General features: G+C 39.4%; 1 protein-coding gene across 2 annotated transcripts in view; it reads left to right on the top strand.

Moving 5' to 3' along the window:
- The window catches only part of CD109 (CD109 molecule), a 113,058-nt gene extending 93,659 nt beyond the window's left edge, over positions 1–19,399 (top strand). For both annotated transcript variants that reach the window (XM_024731904.1, XM_024731905.1), the window contains 9 exons: positions 833–1,061; positions 1,836–2,001; positions 3,534–3,724; positions 4,208–4,363; positions 5,372–5,437; positions 8,467–8,609; positions 12,154–12,301; positions 13,975–14,077; positions 16,097–19,399. In XM_024731904.1, coding sequence (XP_024587672.1) covers positions 833–1,061; positions 1,836–2,001; positions 3,534–3,724; positions 4,208–4,363; positions 5,372–5,437; positions 8,467–8,609; positions 12,154–12,301; positions 13,975–14,077; positions 16,097–16,272 — 1,378 coding nt within the window. In that variant the 3' untranslated portion in view covers positions 16,273–19,399. The remainder of the gene's footprint in view (positions 1–832; positions 1,062–1,835; positions 2,002–3,533; positions 3,725–4,207; positions 4,364–5,371; positions 5,438–8,466; positions 8,610–12,153; positions 12,302–13,974; positions 14,078–16,096) is intronic.
- Positions 19,400–20,905: the final 1,506 nt, after the last annotated feature.

Genomic DNA, 20,905 nt, shown 5'->3' with positions numbered 1-20,905 from the left:
GAGCATGGGCTCTAGGCGTGTGGGCTTCAGTAGTTGTGGCTCACGGGCTCCAGAGCGCAGGCTCAGTAGCTGTGGCTCACGGGCTTAGTTGCTCTGCGGCATGTGGGATCTTCCTGCGCCAGGGATCGAACCCATGTCCCTTGCATTGGCAAGCAGATTCTTAACCACTGCGCCACCAGGGAAGTCCCCACCCTCACTATTTTTCTCTGTTTAAAAACTGTTCTTAGGTGGAGGTTGGGGGCTGTGCAGTGGGGAGAGGCACATATAAACAGACTGTGGGCTGTGTTTGGCACAGGTAGATTTGGCCTACAGGCTGTAATTTGCTGATTCCTGTCCTATAGGAGAGAAAATATCCATTTCTTCTACTCAAAAGCACGACAGTTTGATTGTGAACTAAACATACTTCATCCACTGCTTTAGGGTCGAGCTAAGTGTGTGATGAGATCTTCCTTGGTAAATACCCGGAACAGTCCAAAGATGAATAACCTTGGACAGTTTAACTCTCTCTGAGTTTCGAATTCTCAACCTTTAAAATCAAGAGGCGGGATTAGATGATTTCTAAGTTCTTACCAACTCTGCTCTTTTGTGAGTTGACCTGGAATTTCCCAGCCACACCCAAGGGGAAGCCGTGCCCACTGGCCCAGCTGAGTTGTTCACTTTGTTGTCTCTTTGTCGTCTTTCTTCCTTTTGTTCTATCTTCAGTGATTGGCCCTTTGGTGAATCTTCTGATGGGGGAAAAGGGTTGTTATTGCTGGTGTGTTTTATTGCTCAGTGTAATTTGGAGGACTGTATAAAGTGTATTTTATGTAATTTTTCCCCCCTTTTCACCAAGGTTGTCAGCTTTTGTTTTAAGATGTTTCCTCGAAGCTGATCCTTACATAGATATTGACCAGAATGTGTTACACAGAGCATATACTTGGCTCAAAGGACATCAAAAATCCAATGGTGAATTTTGGGAGCCAGGAAGAGTGATCCACAGCGAGCTTCAAGGTGGCAATAAAAGTCCAGTAACCCTTACGGCTTATGTTGTGACTTCTCTCCTGGGATATAAAAAGTATCAGGTATTTAATCTTTAATAAATAATGGGTGGAAAATCACAAGGAAGGTAGGTCTTGATGGGTCAAATACATGTCTGGAAACTTAAAGGATTTTGCAATATTCCATCACATTTGAAGTCTCGAATTTGAGTACTCTTCTGCTTTGCATCTGTGGCCACATCCCAAGAGCTGAGAATATATACTTTCTCCTCAATTTAGAGCTTCAACACCTGAGGTCATATGAGAGAGGTATCTTTCTCAGGCTATATTTTATGCCCTCATCTTAGTTCGTGATAGCCAATGGGAAAAACACTAGCAAAAGCTGCACTTCTTATTTTTTATTCCCTCTACGGAATGGTGCCTATTTGCTTGTAGAACCTGAAAAGCAATGTTATTTTAAAAATACATGGCAGATCATTAAACGTCAGTGATCGGGGGTGATTCCCATTGCCTAGGACAAAGGCGGGTGCTTAATAGACACGGAAATGGTTTATTTTTTTATTTTTTTGCGGTACGCGGGCCTCTCACTGTTGCGGCCTCTCCCATTGCGGAGCACAGGCTCCGGACGCGCAGGCTCAGCGGCCATGGCTCACGGGTCCAGCCGCTCCGCGGCATGTGGGATCTTCCCGGACCGGGGCACGAACCCCTGTCCCCTGCATCGGCAGGCGAACTCTCAACCACTGCGCCACCAGGGAAGCCCTGAAATGGTTTTTGAATGAATGTTTGAAAATACTTTTTATTTAAATATGTTGGTGACAGGTTATTCTGAATAGTAAAATATATATTTTTTCTTTCCAGCCTAATAGTGATGTGCAGGAGTCTATCAGCTTTTTGGAGTCCGAATTCGACAGAGGAATTTCAGACAATTACACCCTGGCTCTTGTAACTTATGCGCTGTCATCTGTGAGAAGCCCTAAAGCCAAGGACGCTTTGAATATGCTGACTTGGAGAGCAGAACAAGAAGGTAACGTGTGCAACCCGTTCTGCGTTATGAAATGTGTAAATGATATGAGAAAGTTTTGAACACCAGGTGCGAAGTTGATTACATTTATGTCTTCTGAATGGGATGAAAATGAGATGCAAGTAAGATCAGGAAGGGTTGACATGGCCATTCTGCTGCTACTCTCCCCAAGAGTTTTCTAGAGAACTTGGGGCCTTGGGTTTTTCCTTCTTTTAGATATGTTCTGCCATGTGTCAGTTACCCTTTGAATCGTCTGATGCCATTTCTGGTTTGGTGGCCTTGAGTGATCGTGAAGGCCTTGGTTTTTGGAGAGACTTGGGCTCAAATTCTGGTTCCGTTAGTTACCTTTAGGAGCTTCAGTTTCCCTGTCTTAAAATGGGAGTAACAGCTGCTTTAGGGTTGCTGTGAGGATTAAATGAGATAAGGTGCAGGGCTTACTTACCACGTCGTAGGTGTTCGAAAATGTGAATTAAAATGCTGACAGAAATGCAAATGTCAAAAAATGCTGTTAGTGAGCTGTATGATTTTTTTTACAGTTTTGGAATGGGCACTGTGATTTTTTAATCATACAGCTGCTTATGGGCTACAACAGGACAAAAAGTACAGGTGTTATTACTTTCCAAATGGCCTCTGTGGGGCAGAAGGGCTGGGTGGGCAGAAAGAGTTTTAGGTCATGTCAGTTTATTTAAAGCTCTGTTAATTCAAGAAGGGGTGATTATGGAAAGTGCTTAGAGACTTCTGAGACTGTAAAAAAGAGTGTGTTATTATTAGCAGTAAGTTAGCTTACATCCTTTTTACCTGTTGCAGTGCTGGGGACTAGAAGATTACTGCATCGAGGCTGAAGTAGTCCTTGACATTTCTGCTTCTCTGCTTGGCTGAGTGGTAGTTATTTCACATTCCACTGAAGTGCAGTCATCATCTAAATAGTAATATTTGAGAGAATGGGGAGGGGGTACCACATAGCATGTTCATCTGGGGGCTAGCAGGAATATCTCTAGGAAGGTTGTTAGGGTGGCCAGGGTCCCTCATTTTTTCTTGGAGTCTTGGATTTTTGAACTTATAACACCACCTTTCAGATAATGAAAAAAGGAGTCTTTCCCGTTAGGGCTGGTTAATGGCAGATTCCCAGAACAGGGTTCTTTCCAATGTGTCCTAATATATTTTGGGATGGTCTGGAATAGAGTATGGTTTTTAAAAAAAAATAATTTATAGCTTTTTGGTCTTGAGCCAAACATATGGAATTTCTCTTGGGAAAATATTTTTATCAAAATGTCCTCAAATATAAGTAAAAGGACAAGGATGAAATTTTATAAGTCTTAATAGTTTAAGAAGTGACATGTAAGTACGTGTGTGTGTGTGTGTGTGTGTGTGTGTGTGAGTATGTGTATATTTGCTTGGCATCTATATACACATGTAGAGAAATATGTATACTTTTATGCTAGTCAAGGAGAACTTGGACCAGTGTAGGAATGTTTAATGGTATCAAGTGTAATTTTTCTGTATTGGGCCAGACCATTACTACTTTTCTCCCGCAGGAGACATGCAATTCTGGGTGTCACCGGTGTCCAGACTTTCTGAATCCTGGCAACCAAGCTCCCTGGATATTGAAGTCGCGGCCTATGCAATGCTCTCACACTTCCTGCAGCATCAGATTTCTGAGGGAATTCCGATTATGAGGTGGCTAAGCAGGCAGAGAAATAGCTTGGGCGGTTTTGCATCTACCCAGGTGAGTGATGATCACTTTAAATTTCTTTATGAAAATAATTGTGTGTGTAAAACTATTTATAAAATTAAATCTCTCTCTCTCTATATATATATGTGGTTGCTTTATTTCATGACTTCATACAATTACATGGCAGTTAAAAAGTTTAGTAACTTAAATCAAAGGTTTAAGTTACTAATTTTAATTTTTTCTCACCTTTGACATAAACATCGTATCTGATACCCATATGGGATAAATTAGTTCCCTGTCTCACTAGCCATTTGTCGTCTCCGGTACCTGGTACAATAGGAGCTCAGTTCTAGTCAGCAGGTGTTTTCTGAGTCTTCCTTGGACTCCAGGTCAAGCAGATTCAAAGGTGAATCGAGGAGGGTTCCACTCCCAAGGAAGGTGGATGAGTATACAGTGGTATCCTACACATGGTATCCTTTACTCTTTGGCGGCCTTAATATAGCCTTATGTGCACACATCTTTTTCTTTTCCCAACAGGACACCATTGTGGCCTTGAAGGCCCTGTCTGAGTTTGCAGCCCTAATGAACACAGAAGAGACAGATATCCAAGTGACCATGGTGGGGTCCGGTTCACGGAGTCCTGTGAAGTTTGTGATTAGCACACAGAACCGCTTTCTCCTCCAGACGGCTGAGGTGTGGACAAGGGCGTGCCTCTCCGAATGTCTGTGTAGATGCTTCCTTCTGCCGGAGTACCGCTTTATTTCCTTTCTGTTGACTTCAACAAAGACTTGTTCCCAGAGCTCTGTGCTGGCAGGAAGGAGTACCCTCCTTTGGTTGAATTTGCCGAGCTGGGGAAGGGAGGAGGGGTTGAGAACTTTGGACAGGTTTGGAAAAGGAGGAAACGTGGGCCCTGTCTCACTGGGAGAGGAATGAATACCCATTGAGCTCCTATTCTTTGCAGGCCCTGTGCCAGATTTCTTGACATGTGCTATTTATTGCATTTACTTCTCAGACCAAGTACCTCTATCCCCACTGTACATATTATAAAACTGAGGCTAAGAGAGTTTAGCTAACTCTCCCAAGATCATGGTGCTAGTAACAGTAGAGCTAGGATTTGAACCCATGATTTCGAAGACCATGTTCCTTTAGGCTGCATCACATGTCCTCTTAGGTGAATTGATAGAACCAGTAGTAGAACTCTTTCTTTAAAATGGAATGAAGGGCTATGCTAAACCCTAACTTTTTTCCCTTGGTTAACTTTGTAGGAAGTTGAGGGTAATGGGTGAAAGCGGTAACTTTAAGGCTAGAACCTGAGGGAGAGGGGTGATGGCAAAGGAAGAAGAAGGAGGAGTGTTGGTTCCAGTCAGTGATGGTGTGCCATTGTGTTCTCAGGAAGGCCAGCGACTTGGATGCTGAGGGAGGCTTGAGGAGGGAGGAATGACTTTCATTTCTTGTCTTTCATGCTACAGCCCCTACAGAAGGGCAGACCTGTCCACAGCACTAACGTGTACTTCCTCAGCCTTCACCCCCCTTATCTGGTTGACCCATAACTTTTGACATGTGAGGCATGTAAAGTTCTTAGAACTTCACAGCGCACACAGCTTACACTCCCAGTGAGGGATAACAGCGGTCTCTCGTGCCGGCTGGAAGGACGTAGGTATGGACAATTAGCCTTATTCACCTTTTTCCACCTTTATTCAGCTTGCTGTGGTACAGCCAACTGCAGTTAATATTTCTGCAAGCGGTTTTGGATTTGCCATTTGTCAGGTATGCAATAATGTTTATTTTTGTTTTGTTAAATAGGACTTGCTATACTAATTCTTTGGTTTGGGGCACTGCTAAATCTTTAACTTAGATGATATAAAATTCGTAATGATTTACTTCTATGACTTAGACAAGATAAATCACTATCTTTAACAAAAAGTGTTGGAGATGTTACTAGCTAGTGAGTAGACAGCAACTATATAGTTTGATAATCTATAATTTGATAATAATCTATAGTTTGATAATATTTCTTGAGTATTATATGCTTTTTGAAGTAAGGATTAAAATCCTCCAATATGATTCATGTGAATTGTTGGGAACTCCCACCTTTTGTAAAAATACAGCTTAGAAATTGTAATACTGGGTAGAGTTTCTACTGTGACTTGATAACCATATAGCATTTTACTTACCATTTCTTAATATTCATTTAACGATATAAAGGTCAACATGGTATTATAAGTAATTGACTTGAAGATAGGAAATGTGTCCCCTTGCTGTAAAATTTTATATTGTAGTAAATAAAACAATTAGAGCATGAGATGTTCAGTGCTCTGCTCTAGGAAGAAAATCTAAAGAAATCTACCCTTTATGGTGTAATTGGGATACAATAACATGGAAGTAGTATATAAAATACTGAATGGAAGTTACTATGCTTAATAATACATGAAAATCATGGGGACCTAAAACCATGTTATTGGGATGCAAAATAATATGTGATAGTACTAAAAAAGATTATGTGCTTGGTTAGAGAAAACAAACCAAACAAATCCTGAAAGATTTACTGAGAAAGTTAAAAAAAAAAAGGCTATTATAGAGAAAAAGTACTTTTTCAAAAACCAGTACAACTATTCTAGTTGAGAGAACAGATGTACTTTCTAAGGCACAATGTGAAGGGTACATGGTCAGGTATAATTTGGAAACTTAGAAATAATGTGAAGATTATTTTGTACGATGCTCAAAACACAGTAAATGTTTTTTAAAATCAAGGAAAACTCACAGTTAAAAAGAACGGTATTCAATGAAAAGGACAGAAAGACAAGAGTGAATAATTTGTATTGGTCTTTTTTTTTTTTTAAAAAAAGTCTTTGTTGAATTTGTTACAATATTGCTTCTATTTTATGTTTTGGTTTTTTGACCATGAGGCACGTGAGATCTTAACTCCCCAACCAGGGATCAAACCCGTACCCCCTGTGTTGGAAGGCGAAGGCTTAACTACCGGACAGCCAGGGAAGTCCCTTTGTATTGGTCTTTACTAACAAAGACCATGTGAAAATTCTCACTCTCAAGCTGTCTTTTTATGTGAAGAGTAAATCCAAAAGTAAATACATAAGATATTTTAGATACGATTGAAAAATTTTATGTACTTAAACCACCAAATTGGTTGGAACTCATTCTTGATAAACCAAGTGTAGATAAGTTACTGAAGTCAGATGATTTTTATTTGAGATTTGAAGGACACAGCAGTAAATATGGTACCTAGTGGTCAGAATGTTCACCAGTCCTATGTTGCATTAACATGCAGAAAATGAAACGTAGGGACCAATAGGTACTTCTTGTAATGGAGAAAAAATTTGCAAAAAAGCTGGTCATCCAGAAATAGGTATTGACATTTCCTTTAGTTGATATTTTTGTAAGTGCTCTGGAAAAAGGAGGGCAAGGAAAACTCTCAGGTTTGCAATAAATGATAAAAAGCAAAGCTATTGGAAATAAACTGCAAGATTTCTTGACGTTCTCTGAGTGAGAAGTTCAGCTCTGTTGTGGACCAAATATAAATGCTAACACTTAGTTATAGATGAATATTAATTATGACCCAGGGGACAAATCTAGTAGTCGTGTTTGTTCTGTGATGAGATTGGTCTCTAAAGGAAAATGCGTGCCACGGGAAAGGGGGTAATGAAAATCACGGAGACTGTCTCTCCAATTGATGGAACCATTCTTCAACCGCTCCAAGAACACTCTACACTTTTAATTGTAGCTTAAGAAAAAGTTGGAGAATGTCCAGACTGAGATATTCCAGAATGATCAAGGGGAGGAAGGATTATATGATGTAGGTGTGGCAGAATAAAAAGTTGGAACTCTTAGGTTTGAAAGATGATTTGAAAGATGAAGGCTTAGAGAGAGGATTTTTTTTTTAAGTATGTAAATTCACAGTAGATACTACACGTTTAGGTCAGAGGGGCATGTGTGTGTGTGTGTGTGTGTGTGTGTGTGTGTGTGTGTGTGTGAGATTTAAGTATTAGCAAAAAAAAATACAGTATTACATATAATAGTAAGGTTTATGAACCTTAGTATCAAAAAAAGCGGAAGGGGTGAAGAATTTAAATAGATCCCGATTTGACTTGACATGAGGCAGACCTAGGAAATTTAGAGGACATTCCCAAGCTTCTGATCTTAGGGTCCCTTTGAGGAAAACACTGGTCCTCACACCTCCTCAGGGTCCCCACAGTGCCATTCACATTGGTCGTGGGCACAGAGTATATGCTGAAAAAGACCCAGTTGACTTGAAATCCATCATTTGTTTCATCCTCTTTGAAAAACATGGTGTGATCGAAAAAGGCGGCTTAGCAGTTGAATAGGTTTTTGTTCCACCAAGGCTCTTGGGCGAAAACATTTTGATTTATCTTACTGATAGTTCTAGCTTGTGAAAAATAACTCCAGTTGGGCAGCAGAGCTTAGAAATTAGTGGATGCTTTCAGGAAACTTGGCAATAGTTTAACTTTTTCCCTCAAGGGAATGTTTTACATTATTTGAAAAAAAAAAATGCCCATGAATATGGTCCACGATGGTCTCTGATACTTGGGATATTACCTAACAATTTTCTCAATTTTAAACATCATCGTTTATAAACTTTTATAATTATATTTGTTAATGATACTTCATTAGCTAGTAAAACTAATTCTTTTTTAGGTTGAAGATTACCAGTCTAGTTGGGTTTATCCCAAAGAGAATCATTACCTAATATTTAGGATACATAAGGAAGGCAATTTATTGCTAGTAACTTATTATTTATGCTTATTTGTTATTTATTACAGCTTAATGTTATTTATAATGTGAAAGATTCCAGATCTTCCATAATCCAAAGATCTATCCAAGATCAAGAAGCCTTTGATTTAGACATTGCCGTAAAAGATGATAAAGATGATATCAATCACTTGAATTTGAATGTGTGCACAAGGTTGGTATCTAAGTCCCTCCTTTTTCTCCTTCTCCTTAAAAAAATAGATTTGAAGGCTTAATTAAATATATATGGTTGTTTATATATTTAATTATATTCAATATAACTCTGTATAGTTATTGAACTATATCAACGTAAGGCGTTCCATTTAACAAACATTTCAGTTACGCATTACACTTCAGATTACAAACTAGAAATACTGCTAATTGCATTTAAGCATTTCTCGGCATGCCCAACTTGCTTACAAGTTTTCCTTGTATTTATAACAAGTCTGAATATAAAAGTTTAATAAAACTCAGGTTTAATTTAGAAAAACTTTAACGAATCATGTTGAATACTGCAAAGTTGATTATTTCTTTCTGTTGCTCATTTTTCTGTGAAGTGATTATTCCAGGTTCATATTTAACGTTTAGTTTTGTGAACTTAGCTCAAAACTTCATAAGCGTGTGCAGGTTCGATGAAGAGCATAGTATTTTTTTTCAGACACAGTGAAAAGATTCCAGTTTAGAAGACCCTTGCATTGGATAATTAGGCACTTAACAGCTTCTGGGAGTACTTAATAAGGTGGCTCTGTGTCCAGAGCATCTGAGGATCTTGTTAAGTCATAAGAAAAAGGTATCCGTTTCAAGACTACTGACTTCATAGATTCAGGGTCTGTGAAGCCGCCTTCAGCTTTCTTGCTTATTCTAACGCACACATAAGTTTGAGAGCAAGTCCTTCAGAAAGTTCTTGAAGCAAGAGACTAAAATTTCTTCCTTGTCAATCTCCCCTCTTAGCTCTGCATGATTTGGTGTCCAGCTGGGTGTTGCTGCAAGATGCACTGATATTGGGGAGCTGCTGCCTGCCCTTTTTAAATATCCCGTAGCGTCTGGTTGACCTTGGGCTGTTGTTGGGCTGGAGGTCACTGATGTGGCCCTGAGCTGCCAGATCCTCCCAAGGTCATCTGTAGGTGTTTCTCCAGATGGTCAACCTTCTTAGCCATTGCCTGAACCCAGTCTCCTCCATTGCTGCTACCATCCCTACTATCTTGGGCCTTTTTGTTCCTTTTGTTTTTTGGAAAGTATTTTAAAAAATATTATTTATTTTGGCCACGCCAGGTCTTAGTTGCGGCATGCGGGATCTTCTCTGAGGCATGTGGGCTCTTAGTTGCAGCATGCGGGCTTCTTGGTTGCAGCATGTGAACTTCTTAGTTGCGGCATGCGGACTCTTAGTCGTGGCATGCACGTGGGATCTAGTTCCCCGACCAGGGATTGAACCTGGGCCCCCTGCATTGGGAGTGTGGAGTCTTACCCGCTGGACCACCAGGGAAGTCCCAGGGCCTTCCTGTTCCTGATTTTGGTATAAATTGTCAGTGTGTTTGCCCCTTTCCTCACCTGTTTGGGCATTTTGAACCAGCAGCTTGAGGATATCAGAATCTCTGCAGTAGCTTCCTTTTCAGCTGAGAAGAAAGTAGGACTCCCATTATACTTTACTAAGATTGCAACTGGGCTCTGTTCCAGAATAACAACATCAAGTTATTATTATTTAAACAGCAACCACCTACATTTATCACAAACTTACATGCCAGGCATTGTATCAGTGACTTGCACACATGTCTCATTTAGTCCTTAGAATTACTCTATAAAGTAAGTGCTATCATTATCCCTGCTTTTCTCATTTGCTCCTTCAGTCATTCGTTCGCTCAGTAAATATTGGTTTAGTCTCCATTCTGTGCCAGACACAGTGTCAGGATCTGGAATATAATGGTTAGCCAAAAAGACACAACCTTGTCTTCACAGAACTTACTATTTGGAAGAGGAGACAGAAATTAGTAAAAATAAATCCTGAAAACGACGTTACCGAACTGAGGTCTGGCTGCTTGCCGCTCGAAAGTCAATAACTGAGAGGCAGTTGTTGGTAGAAAGGAAAGATGCTTTAATCAGAAAAGCCGGCAATCTGGGGAGAAGGTGGACTCATGTCCTGAGATCAACTCTGAAGATTCAGTCCAGCTGTGACAGTTTTTAAAGGGAAAAAAGAGAGTAATCTCAGTTAATCGTTGAGATGGGGGGTCAGAGCCATTGCCATCCCCCCCCCCCGCCCCCGTTTGCAGGCGTGTGGACTTCTTGTGATCTTTCTTTAGATGTTATCTTGTTCACACAGTTTGTGTATAAGATTACTAAAGGGGAAGCTGGGGAAGAGATCTGGTCATCTGTTAATTACTTATTCTTCATTTCTACTTTTTTGATCTACAGAAAGAACCAACAGGTTAGGCAAGGTATTGTGTGATCAAAAGATTTGAAAAGTGTGCTTGGGCTGGAGATGAGTAGAGCACGGGGGCGCCTGGTTTAAGGTTAGTTACAATGTAGCTTTGCTAATGTGGCAGGAAAAGGGGTTTCCTTGTGAGAGTGGTTTCCTGCAAAGAGCTGCTTATAGCAAGTCTAAAATTCTACTTTTGAAAAGGGCAAAGAAGAATAGCCTTATGGAGCAATGAGAAGGATTTTACCTCTTAGGGAGGTCAGGTAAAGACACAGAGGAGGAAAATGAGGTGAAACTGAGATTCAGACCATAATGGGGTTTCACTGTTTATAGGGGCTCATGTAAAGATGCAGGATTCCAAATCTTAATCCAGCATCAGGGAATCAGACAGGCAATAGACTTTGCTAGGTAGAGGACATCTATATCTTTTTCCTTCTTTCTTTTTTTGGAGGACCTGGAGAAGGGAAGTGTTTTAATGTCAGGGTTGGGAGCTTTATAAAAAGGATTTAGATGTTGCTACTAGTTTTCTGAGAAAAATCTGCTATGAAATACAAACTACATTTTAAATGAATTCTTTCAGTGGCACTTTATAAAAAGAATAGCTGGTGTTTCAGGTACTTTATTCTCATCAGTTGGGTCCAGGCCCTTACTCACCTCAGAAAAGGTTTCTCTGTGGCCTAGTAATTTAACAAATTCTGCCCCTGGCTGGTGGAAAGACCAGGTCAACCAAAGCACTTCTGATGAGGCACTAAAGTCATCATATCTAAGCAGGTGGGCTGTGGGAGAAGAAAGGGAAGGACCTTGCCTACTGGTCTTCTTTTTTCTAAAACCCGATGAAGAAGAGGTTGTTGATGACTTGGCCGCTGTCTCCGGCTAAGTGGTCAAGCGATGCCTCTTTTTCGTTTCCTAGCTTTGAGTTGGAGAGCTTAGTGCCATCAGCTTTTGGGAAAATGAAAAATGCAATGTCGTTTGGTATCAGCCGCTAGAAAACAGATTTGCCCACCGAAGGGGCAAAGTCTGCCTTTCTTAAACCCAGGGGCCCAAGTCTGCTGCACTGCAGGCATTTCATGCTGACTGACAAATGGACCCGTTGTTCTGTTCCTCATGTGGTTGAAAGTTCTAAGAAGTTCAGACTGTAAGGAAAGGATTTTTACCTTTTTACAGTTTTCTGTAGTAATTTTTTATTTCAATGAAATGGTAAATATTTGGAATAACACTTGGCGGTTTTAATATTTATATGAAGATAGTTTGCCAACAGCTTTAGGTTTTTCCTAAAAGGTTCTCTTCTCTCCTCTCCTCTTTGATTTAGGTTTCTAGGCCCAGGTAGAAGTGGCATGGCCCTTATGGAAATTAACCTCCTCAGTGGTTTTACCGTGTCCTCAGATGCCATTTCCCTGAGTGAGACCGTGAAAAAAGTAGAACACGACCATGGAAAACTCAACCTCTACTTAGACTCTGTAAGTAGTAAAACCTAAGTTTCACATTGGTAACCACTGACAAAGCCACTATTTATTGTGTTCAAAATTACCTTTACTTTAAACGTTTTCTTTATGTCATTATTTTGGCTTTTTGTGTCCCTGAACAACTTTCACATGGCAACTATCTGTTGTCCTCACTAAAAAGACATTATTATAAAATTAGTTTAAGGAGAATTACTATGAATGGTGAGCTTGATGAAAGTCTTGATAACAAAATTATTATTTCATACCAGATGTTCAACAAAGAGAATTGCTGTGATATAATTTCCAAAATGCAGTCCAGATGTCAACTGGAGAACTCCTTAGCTTCAGGGACTTGCTAAACATATTTGTGTAAATGCGGCTGATGAAAAAAAAAATGCTGACGGTGAAAGCTGTAATTACATGTTTTAAAATGCTTTCGTAAAAAAAGGCTTTTAATATATCCCCAAAGGGTTAATATTCCTGCATTGAAAAGTTAGGTGCTTAAATCATAGAATATTCTCAGAGGTTTGGTCCTTACACAAAATTATTATGTAATTTTCATGTACTCTTCCCATTACTGTGTGAAAGCTACTGATCCAAGAATAAGGTGCATAAAATATGTGAGAGAAAGGTTAGGGTGGAATTTAAGACTCTACTTGTTATGTCTCAAAACTGCTGGCATGTAAGTTTATTCTTCTGACATCTATATGAAATTCATATGTGGAATCAAAATTGAATTCTAAGTGTTCTTAGGATTTCATGTTACATGGGGGGAATATGTATGTTTCTTACTCCAGTTTTGCCAAGTGTGAATCAATCATATTGTTTCAGCAGTGAATCTACTTTGAAAAATCTAGTTCCTTAATGTTCTTTTTGTTTTAAGACTTCAAAAACCACTCTGGTTAAAAAGCTGGTAAAACGAATTCAAAGTTTCTAGATTCTTTTGCTGTTCAGTGATTTGCATATATTAAATACTGTTTGATAGCCATGGGCCTAATTTGGGGTTTGAAAAATACATTTAAGGTTTTTTTAAAATAATGTAATTAGGTTTGGAGTGTCCATTACATTTTGACTGACTAATTTGTCTTTTCACTTACTGCTAATTGGTATGTAATGGAATGTTTAAAGGAATTTATCAATTTCAGATTCCTTAACCAGTATTATTTGCCAAATTGGCATTAAGTGTCCTTCCTGGAGGCAAGGAGGCTGGCCTTGTGTGCCCATATCAGTCAGTTATTGGTTGTGGGCCACACCTCCCACTCTGAGGTTACTTCACTTACTGGATGAGGTGACTCCCGTGAGCTGAGGGTGATTCTCCAGAGAAGGGGGCTGGTGTGAGTCAGTAGCAGCAACCAGGATGGGGTGCAAAGCTGAGACGGGGGATTTTGGTGAAGCACCAGGGCCAGGGACATGCACTTCTGGGCTCCTGCTTACTTCACCACTCTAATTCTCAGTATCCATTTCAGTAAAATGGAAGTAAGGACAATACCGATCATGCAAGGACTGTTTTACAAGATAAATGATGTAATTTCTATACAATGCTTACCCCAGTACCGGGTGTGTAGAAATGCTCCCTAAGTGTTCATTTCTATAGCTGTTTGATAAAAGGATAAGAGATAGAAATGTCTTTTACTTTCTCTTGAACGCATAATTTGCCGCACCCTTAAAAGTCTTTTGTATTTTTCAAGGTAAATGAAACCCAGTTCTGTGTTGATATTCCTTCTGTGAGAAACTTTAGAGTGTCAAATACACAAGATGCTTCAGTGTCCATAATGGATTACTATGAACCAAGTAAGTGTGTCCTGGGGTTCGTGAGACTTTGGGAGTTACGCCAGGCACTCATTCATTCATTCACTCATTCTTTCATTCCTTCATTCAGAGTGGTCATCTGCTGGATTGGCTTTGTGGGGGGCGGGTGTTGTTTGGGGTAGTGAAAGAGGTGGCGGAGCAGAAGGTGAGCTTTACGTTTAAACGAAGACAATTGATAATTTACAAAAAAATAATCACATGGTAGCATTTAGCACATATTAAAAAATGATGTTTTTGCTCATAATGTTTTAGGTTTTTAACTCCCAGCTACAAACTTTACAAAGAAAAAGTGGCACAGAGAGTCCATTTATGTTCAATTTCCAAGGTTCTGCTCCTATTCCAAGCACCCACTCTATCAGGTTCTGGTTTTAAAACAGGGCTTCTTCAGGAGAGAACATGAACAGCGTCTGCAGTGGATGAGCCTCAGCTGGGTTTAGCTGTTTCTTCACTGAGGGAGTCTTGTTTTGCTAAAATTTATTTATTGTAACAGATTTCTTTTATCATTTCAAGAAAACTATAGTCTGTTTGGAAAATAACTTGAGCTTCTTTGACTTTACTGGTAATTTTTTACTTTATAAAATGTTAGAAATTTAGGATGTGAAAGTAGAGATCTAGTCCGGAGATCATCTAAGTTGATCAGGACGAATCTCTGTTCAATCACAGAGTGACTTTTTGTCGGTGTGTGATCGTCAGGCTAATGTTTCTACTTGTCATCACATTCATCCTGAATAAGCACTCCTGGGACTCAGAATCGTTAGAACACATGAGAATCATTAACATTTTCATGTCGTAGGTAGTTGTAGATAATTACACTTTAATTATCTGTCCTCGTGGTTGGGAGTGTTTGGTGGAGTATTCATGCGAGACAATGGTAGCACCAGCTCTCTCTCCTAAGTCAACAAGCCAGTTCCTCTCATCTTTTGCCTCCTGTTGGAGTTCACCCCCAGTTCTTGTGGGACATTTTGGGGACACACTGATGTAGCACTTTTTTTCTGGTGGAAGGATAAGATCCACTGTGGAGACTCAGTGACAGTACCTAGTTATCCAACTTCGTTACATGATTGTTGAAACATTCTCCAATTTATGTTTCTTAGGTGTGTGGAGAACGTTTTAAACATCTGAAAAGCAAAAAAGATTCAGTCTCTGAGATTTTTTTGTGGAAGACAACTTATGTATGAGGGGGTGCATTTAAAATGAAAACATGGGAAAGGTCGGAATAAACCAACCAACCCATTTTGAAGAACCCTAGAGTTAGAAAACGTACTTAAAATATTAAAAAAGTCAATGAAAAATTGCAAAGAAATTTGAAAATAGAAATTGTATTTTTTACAATTTTTTGTAAAAAAATACAATTGTATTTTTTACAATTTTTAAAAATTGTAAAAATAAAAATCATTTATGCTTTATAGTAAGGTTACTGTAGTGCTATTGGTGCTTTATATAGTTTTTAAAAAATATTAGCTTGTACTATAAAATTTACCCAAGTTGGATAGTTTTAGAGAGCTTAACGTTTTAAAACACTGAAACAAGGCATCACATAGGTAGAGTTCTCTTCACACTTTTGCATTTTTAAATGAAGTCCATGGTAAACATTTCTCTTCAGTAGTTCCAATGAGTAGAACCTTACTTGAATGCATAGAAAATGTCACCCTAAAATAAATTCTCAAGGAGGTTAAAACATCCTCAATTTACAGTCTTTCCCGTTCCAGGAAGAGTTTCAGTTTGTGGTTGAACTGCGGCATGCAGCTGTGGTCTATTTTCTCTCTTTTAATGCTGGCCAGCTGCTGGAGGTACAGAAACTGGACTCAAAGCATTGTTTCTCTCTTGGACTTGGTAGTCTGGGCCCCTCTTGAGTATTTCAGTTGTTTCTTGTAAAGAAAAATAAAATTATGTGAAGAACGGAAAACTCAGAAAAGTGTATCGAAATGCTCTTAAGTTTTGGCAAAGTAAATGCTTCTAAACAAAGGAGGCATGTAAACCAACATCTGCTTCTTTGAACAGGGCGGCAAGCGGTGAGAAGCTACAACTCCAGAGCACAGCTGTCCTCCTGTGACCTCTGTGGGGATGCACATGCCTGCGGCCCCTGTGACAGCGTGGCCTCGGCCTCCCTTTCTCACCCTAACGCCTGTCTCCTTGTCTGCTTCATGCTTCTGTTCTCTTTGCAGTGTTGGCTGTGATTTATTTTTTTAAAGACTCCGCCTAACACTTTCATTTCTAGAAGTCACATGTGATTGTCTTGTTTTCATAAGCAAATATTGCCTCTGCTTTGAAAATTAATGTTTTTCTTTTTATGGGATGGGATGGGGGTGTACAACTGGTCCTTGTATGTGTAGCTGCATGGAGTTCTTCCCCTGACTTCTGTGTGGAACAAAAAATCAGAATTATTGCAGCTGTATTCTTTTATTTCCCCCTCTTAAAATCTTTTAGGATTCTTTTGGAGGTGTTATTTTCTCCAGAATAAATGTGTTATTTTAGATGATTCTTTTCATTTTCTAGAGGAAATGAGCCTGGGTTCTTAAGCACTGCTCTACATCAGTGTCTACTTTAGTATTAACGATGGATTTCCTGGGAACTGGGAGGAAACAAACCCATGGGAGGAGCTTGTTCTGTCCCTTCTGTATCCACCCTAACCCTCCACCTACACCACCCACCCCAGTGGTCTCAGTACATCCTTCTTAATCAGATATAATTTCTTTCTTTAGGATGGAGGTGGTGATTTTTTTTCTTTTAAAGGGAAATGGTGTTGTTCCACTCCAGATGTAGTCACACACCCCAGCCCTTACTCTTCCTCTGTTTTCCCTCTGGAGAGAAGCAGAGAGAGACCGGCTTCTCTGTGTTGCCGGCGGCTCAGAGGTTGAGGTTGTTGGGAAGTACCCAGAGGGGCCCCGGGTGCCCTCCTCTGCGTCCTCAGCCCCACATGTGGGCTCTGTTCAGGCTGGGGGTCAGAGGGCATGGCAACACGTGCCTTACGTGACTTGGACCAGAAGATCCTAGACCAGGAGGCACATGTGAGTCATGGGGGATGCTAAGCCAGGGGCACAACAAAATCCTGTATGAGATGTAGCAGACTGGACCTCCCCATGGTCTGGGAAAGAAGCTGGGGTTTGACAGGGATCAGAGAGATGTGAAGTACTGTACGGTGTTGGCCAGGGTCCTGTGGAACCTTCTAGATTCAGGTGTCAGACCACCAGCTGTCCAGTGACATCTAACGCTTGCTCTGAATCTTATAGAAGGTTCTTGAATTTTGAGCCCCTGTGTCATGGGTTACCCTGTATTCGGAAGGATAATATTCGTTTATCTGGGTGAAGTTGTAAGGAAAGATTCCTTTCTTCCCCCTTCCCTGTTTTTCCTCTTTTCTCACCTTTGTTTCATCCTGCCTTCCCTTCCCTTCTTCCTTTCTTCTTTTCATTTGAAATACATTGAAATATTTTAGATATATCCAAAAAATTTAAAGATTTTTTTACTAAATCTAAAAATTGGTTTAATTTCACTCCTGAACTCCGCATTTGTCTCAAGGGGATGTAGAAACGTAATCGTCATGGGCTCCAAAGAAGCTGCATTGCAGTATTTTCAACTGTTTAAAAATAAATCCAAAAATAAAATATGCAAATAATATATTTTAAAGTAAATTTTAAAAAGAATGTTTTTACTTTAGTAAACTTAAATTACAGTGGAGTGGATGTTCATGGAATGCTTATGGATATTTTGGACACAAAGGTAGGAATGACTAACATTCAGGTTTTTAAAGCTTGAAACCTAAATGTAGAAAATAGATCCTCAGAGGGTGGTCTATGGAGAGAGAGCAGTTGAATATCAAACACATACTTTTCTTGTATTTACTTTCAAGTGGGGAAAAGTTTTTCATTGTGTTACACCTTTGAAACAATCCGATCTGAAAAAGGCACTTGGGTTTGGGCTTTCCTGTGCGGGGTTTCGGCTTTTATATGCTTAGGACTTGTTCGGAGATGAAAGTATCTTAGAACGAAGTTGGAGGAGTGTGTTGGCAAGGGATACCCCCTCGCTGCCCAGAGAGCCTCAGACAAACCGTAAATAGTTTATATTCCGTAGCTTATATTCCGTTCATACCGGACTTCTAGTGTAGTATTTTAGGAAACGCCAGAATGGAAAGCCATTGGAAGACAGTTTGTAGGTTTTTTAAACCATGTTTGTAGCTTTTTAAAACCATATTTCCTCATTTAAAAACTAGAACTCTAATAGTTTTTGTGAATTATTTCAGATGAAAAATTCACCTTGTAACTCATATTGTAATAATGCATCTCTTTTTATTATAAATGTATTGAAAGAGAGGACAAGGAAGGGATTGAGGAAGAAGAGAAGAAGGAAGGGGGAGAGGGTCAGCGCAGCTGGAGGTGCATGGGGCATTGCGGACGCGGGCGTCTTCCTCTGTCACGCCTCTCAGAGCGCTGGCTCAGCTGCAGCAGTGCGCTTGGATTAAAAGGGACCAAAAAGCCACAGGCATTAGGCGGAAAGGAAGACACATAGTAGTAATAATTGACAGTATCGACTTCTTTTCTTCACATGCTACGAGTAATAATACTAAAAATCTCTTTTTACCTTTAAGTTTGCTGATGTTGAAACTTTCCCTTTAGAATGCCATCAGTTTCACTTTCTGATATGAACTAATTTAAAGTCCCCACTTCTTTTCCACTGAGTGGGAACCTCATTAAGACAGCAGCGTGTGTGACTTCCAGTTTTGACTGGCCAATGATTCCAGACACGGAACTTTAGGAATAACTAGTAGCCACGTAATTCAAGGACAGAGCAATGCTATTATATTTGGTTTCACCATCTTAATTGCTATAATTCTAAAAAAGAAGTTAAAGCCCATTAAAATACGCTGGGTCAATGAAATGCTTCCTTTTATTGTGTGGTCCTGTTATACTTTATGTTTTTTAAAATATTCTAACAATAACATCTTTGGTTTCGTATTTTGGTTATATTAAAATCCGTGGAGCATTGTGTTAATATAAAACCCAGATATACGCTTATTGCCTCACAGTTTGTTACTTATATATGCAATGCTGTATTCCACACGTGGGAATTTTCAGAATCGTACATAGCGTAATTCTCCCTGCTCCCATTTTTTTTGAGTCTGGGTGTCATTTTTTTTTTAAAAGTTGTATTTAACTGTAATTTCTTTTTATGTTAAATTTAGTTATAAATATTCTGGCAATATAATGCCAGTTATCTTTATTTTGATACAATTCAATTATTTTGATATAATTCAATTTGATATCATTCAGCATTTCTGGCTGTCCTATGACAATTGGAGCTATGATGTTTCTTCGTCATTCTTTTTTTTTTTTTTTTTTTTTTTTTGCGGTACGCGGGCCTCTCACTGTTGTGGCCTCTCCCGTTGCGGGGCACAGGCTCCGGACGCGCAGGCTCAGCGGCCATGGCTCACGGGCCCAGCCGCTTCCGCATCATGTGGGATCTTCCCGGACCGGGGCACGAACCCGGGTCCCCTGCATTGGCAGGCGGACTCTCAACCGCTGTGCCACCAGGGAAGCCCATCTTTGTCATTCTTTAAAGGAGCCATTATTAGCCTTCCAGCATGTAATCTGGAGTTCTTTTTAACAGCCTCACTTTTTCTAATTTGCTTGATTAAAGTTTAATACTGTTTTCTATAAAAATATGTTGTAAATACCTCCTTGACAAGGTTCCTTAACGTAAGGACAGTACTTAACTTGGTGTTCATCAAGTGGCTCCCATGGGTCCAGGTGCCATTACATCTTCTTGGCTGCATCATTTACTTGCACTTTTAAAATCTGAGGCACAGTGAGTGGACTCACTCTTGGATAAGATTCAGGACTTTATGTACTCTCAGTAGAGGCTTCTGTTAGACAGAAGAATATTCTGATTTTTTTTTTCTTTCAAGTTCCAGTAAAGCATAGCACCTTTAAGAACTTAAAAAGTTCCTATCATCTATTCAAATGATATTCGTGTTAATGTTAAATATCTTAAGTTGCACCGGGAGTCATTTGAGGTACAATTTTTTTTTATCACTACTTTGAATAAAGAACCGTTATACCACTTTCTTTAGGAAACTAAACAGTAAATATACATTTTTAATTAAGTGTATATTGGTGGTGAGTAGGCTTGTTTCAAAACTATTTCTAGCCATTGAGTTGTGTTTTCACGTGCCTCATCAAAAGACAGTGCCACATTCACTAAAATGTTGCCATTTCATTTCAGTGGTTGTAATACAGGAAAACGTATTTCCTAGATGATTTCCGAGTTTCGCACTTCACAGGACATTTACACATTGGTATGTGTGTGTCTTTGTAATAGGGATGATATTGATGTATATGTTACTACATATTTAAGAAGAATTCTGTCCATGTTGTCACGAGGCCACGGTTTACCTCTCTTCTGCCAGGGTATTGAATCTGTGGTATAGGATAGTTCCATGTTCCATTTATAGATCATTAAGATTTGTCTTTGATAGATTTAATAGAATGTGGCTCTGTTCTGGTCCTTCAAGCCTTTATTTTTTTTGGACTTTTACTAAGGTGCAGTTGATACAGTAGAGTTGATTTCTTTTGTACACAGGAAGCTTTATAAGATTTTATTCACAAATCTTCTATTTTGAGAAGCTGTTTTGCATATAAGAAGGATACTGTTGAAATAAAACATCATTTTCCCAGAAACTAAAGCTTTGTATATTGAACCAGGGTGATTCTGAATGTTTAAATTTTAAATGTTAAAGTGTTGTTGTTAATTGTACTTGATGATCTATTCAATAGGAAATCATGGTTTATCAATAAAAATGAAAATTTCCATCGATTA

The sequence above is a fragment of the Neophocaena asiaeorientalis genome, unplaced genomic scaffold (assembly GCF_003031525.2).
Source record: "Neophocaena asiaeorientalis asiaeorientalis breed wild unplaced genomic scaffold, Neophocaena_asiaeorientalis_V1.1 scaffold450, whole genome shotgun sequence".
In the NCBI taxonomy this organism is placed as follows: Eukaryota; Metazoa; Chordata; class Mammalia; order Artiodactyla; family Phocoenidae; genus Neophocaena; species Neophocaena asiaeorientalis.
Note: the sequence above shows the minus strand (reverse complement) of the source record. Positions and strands in the feature narration are given on the sequence as shown.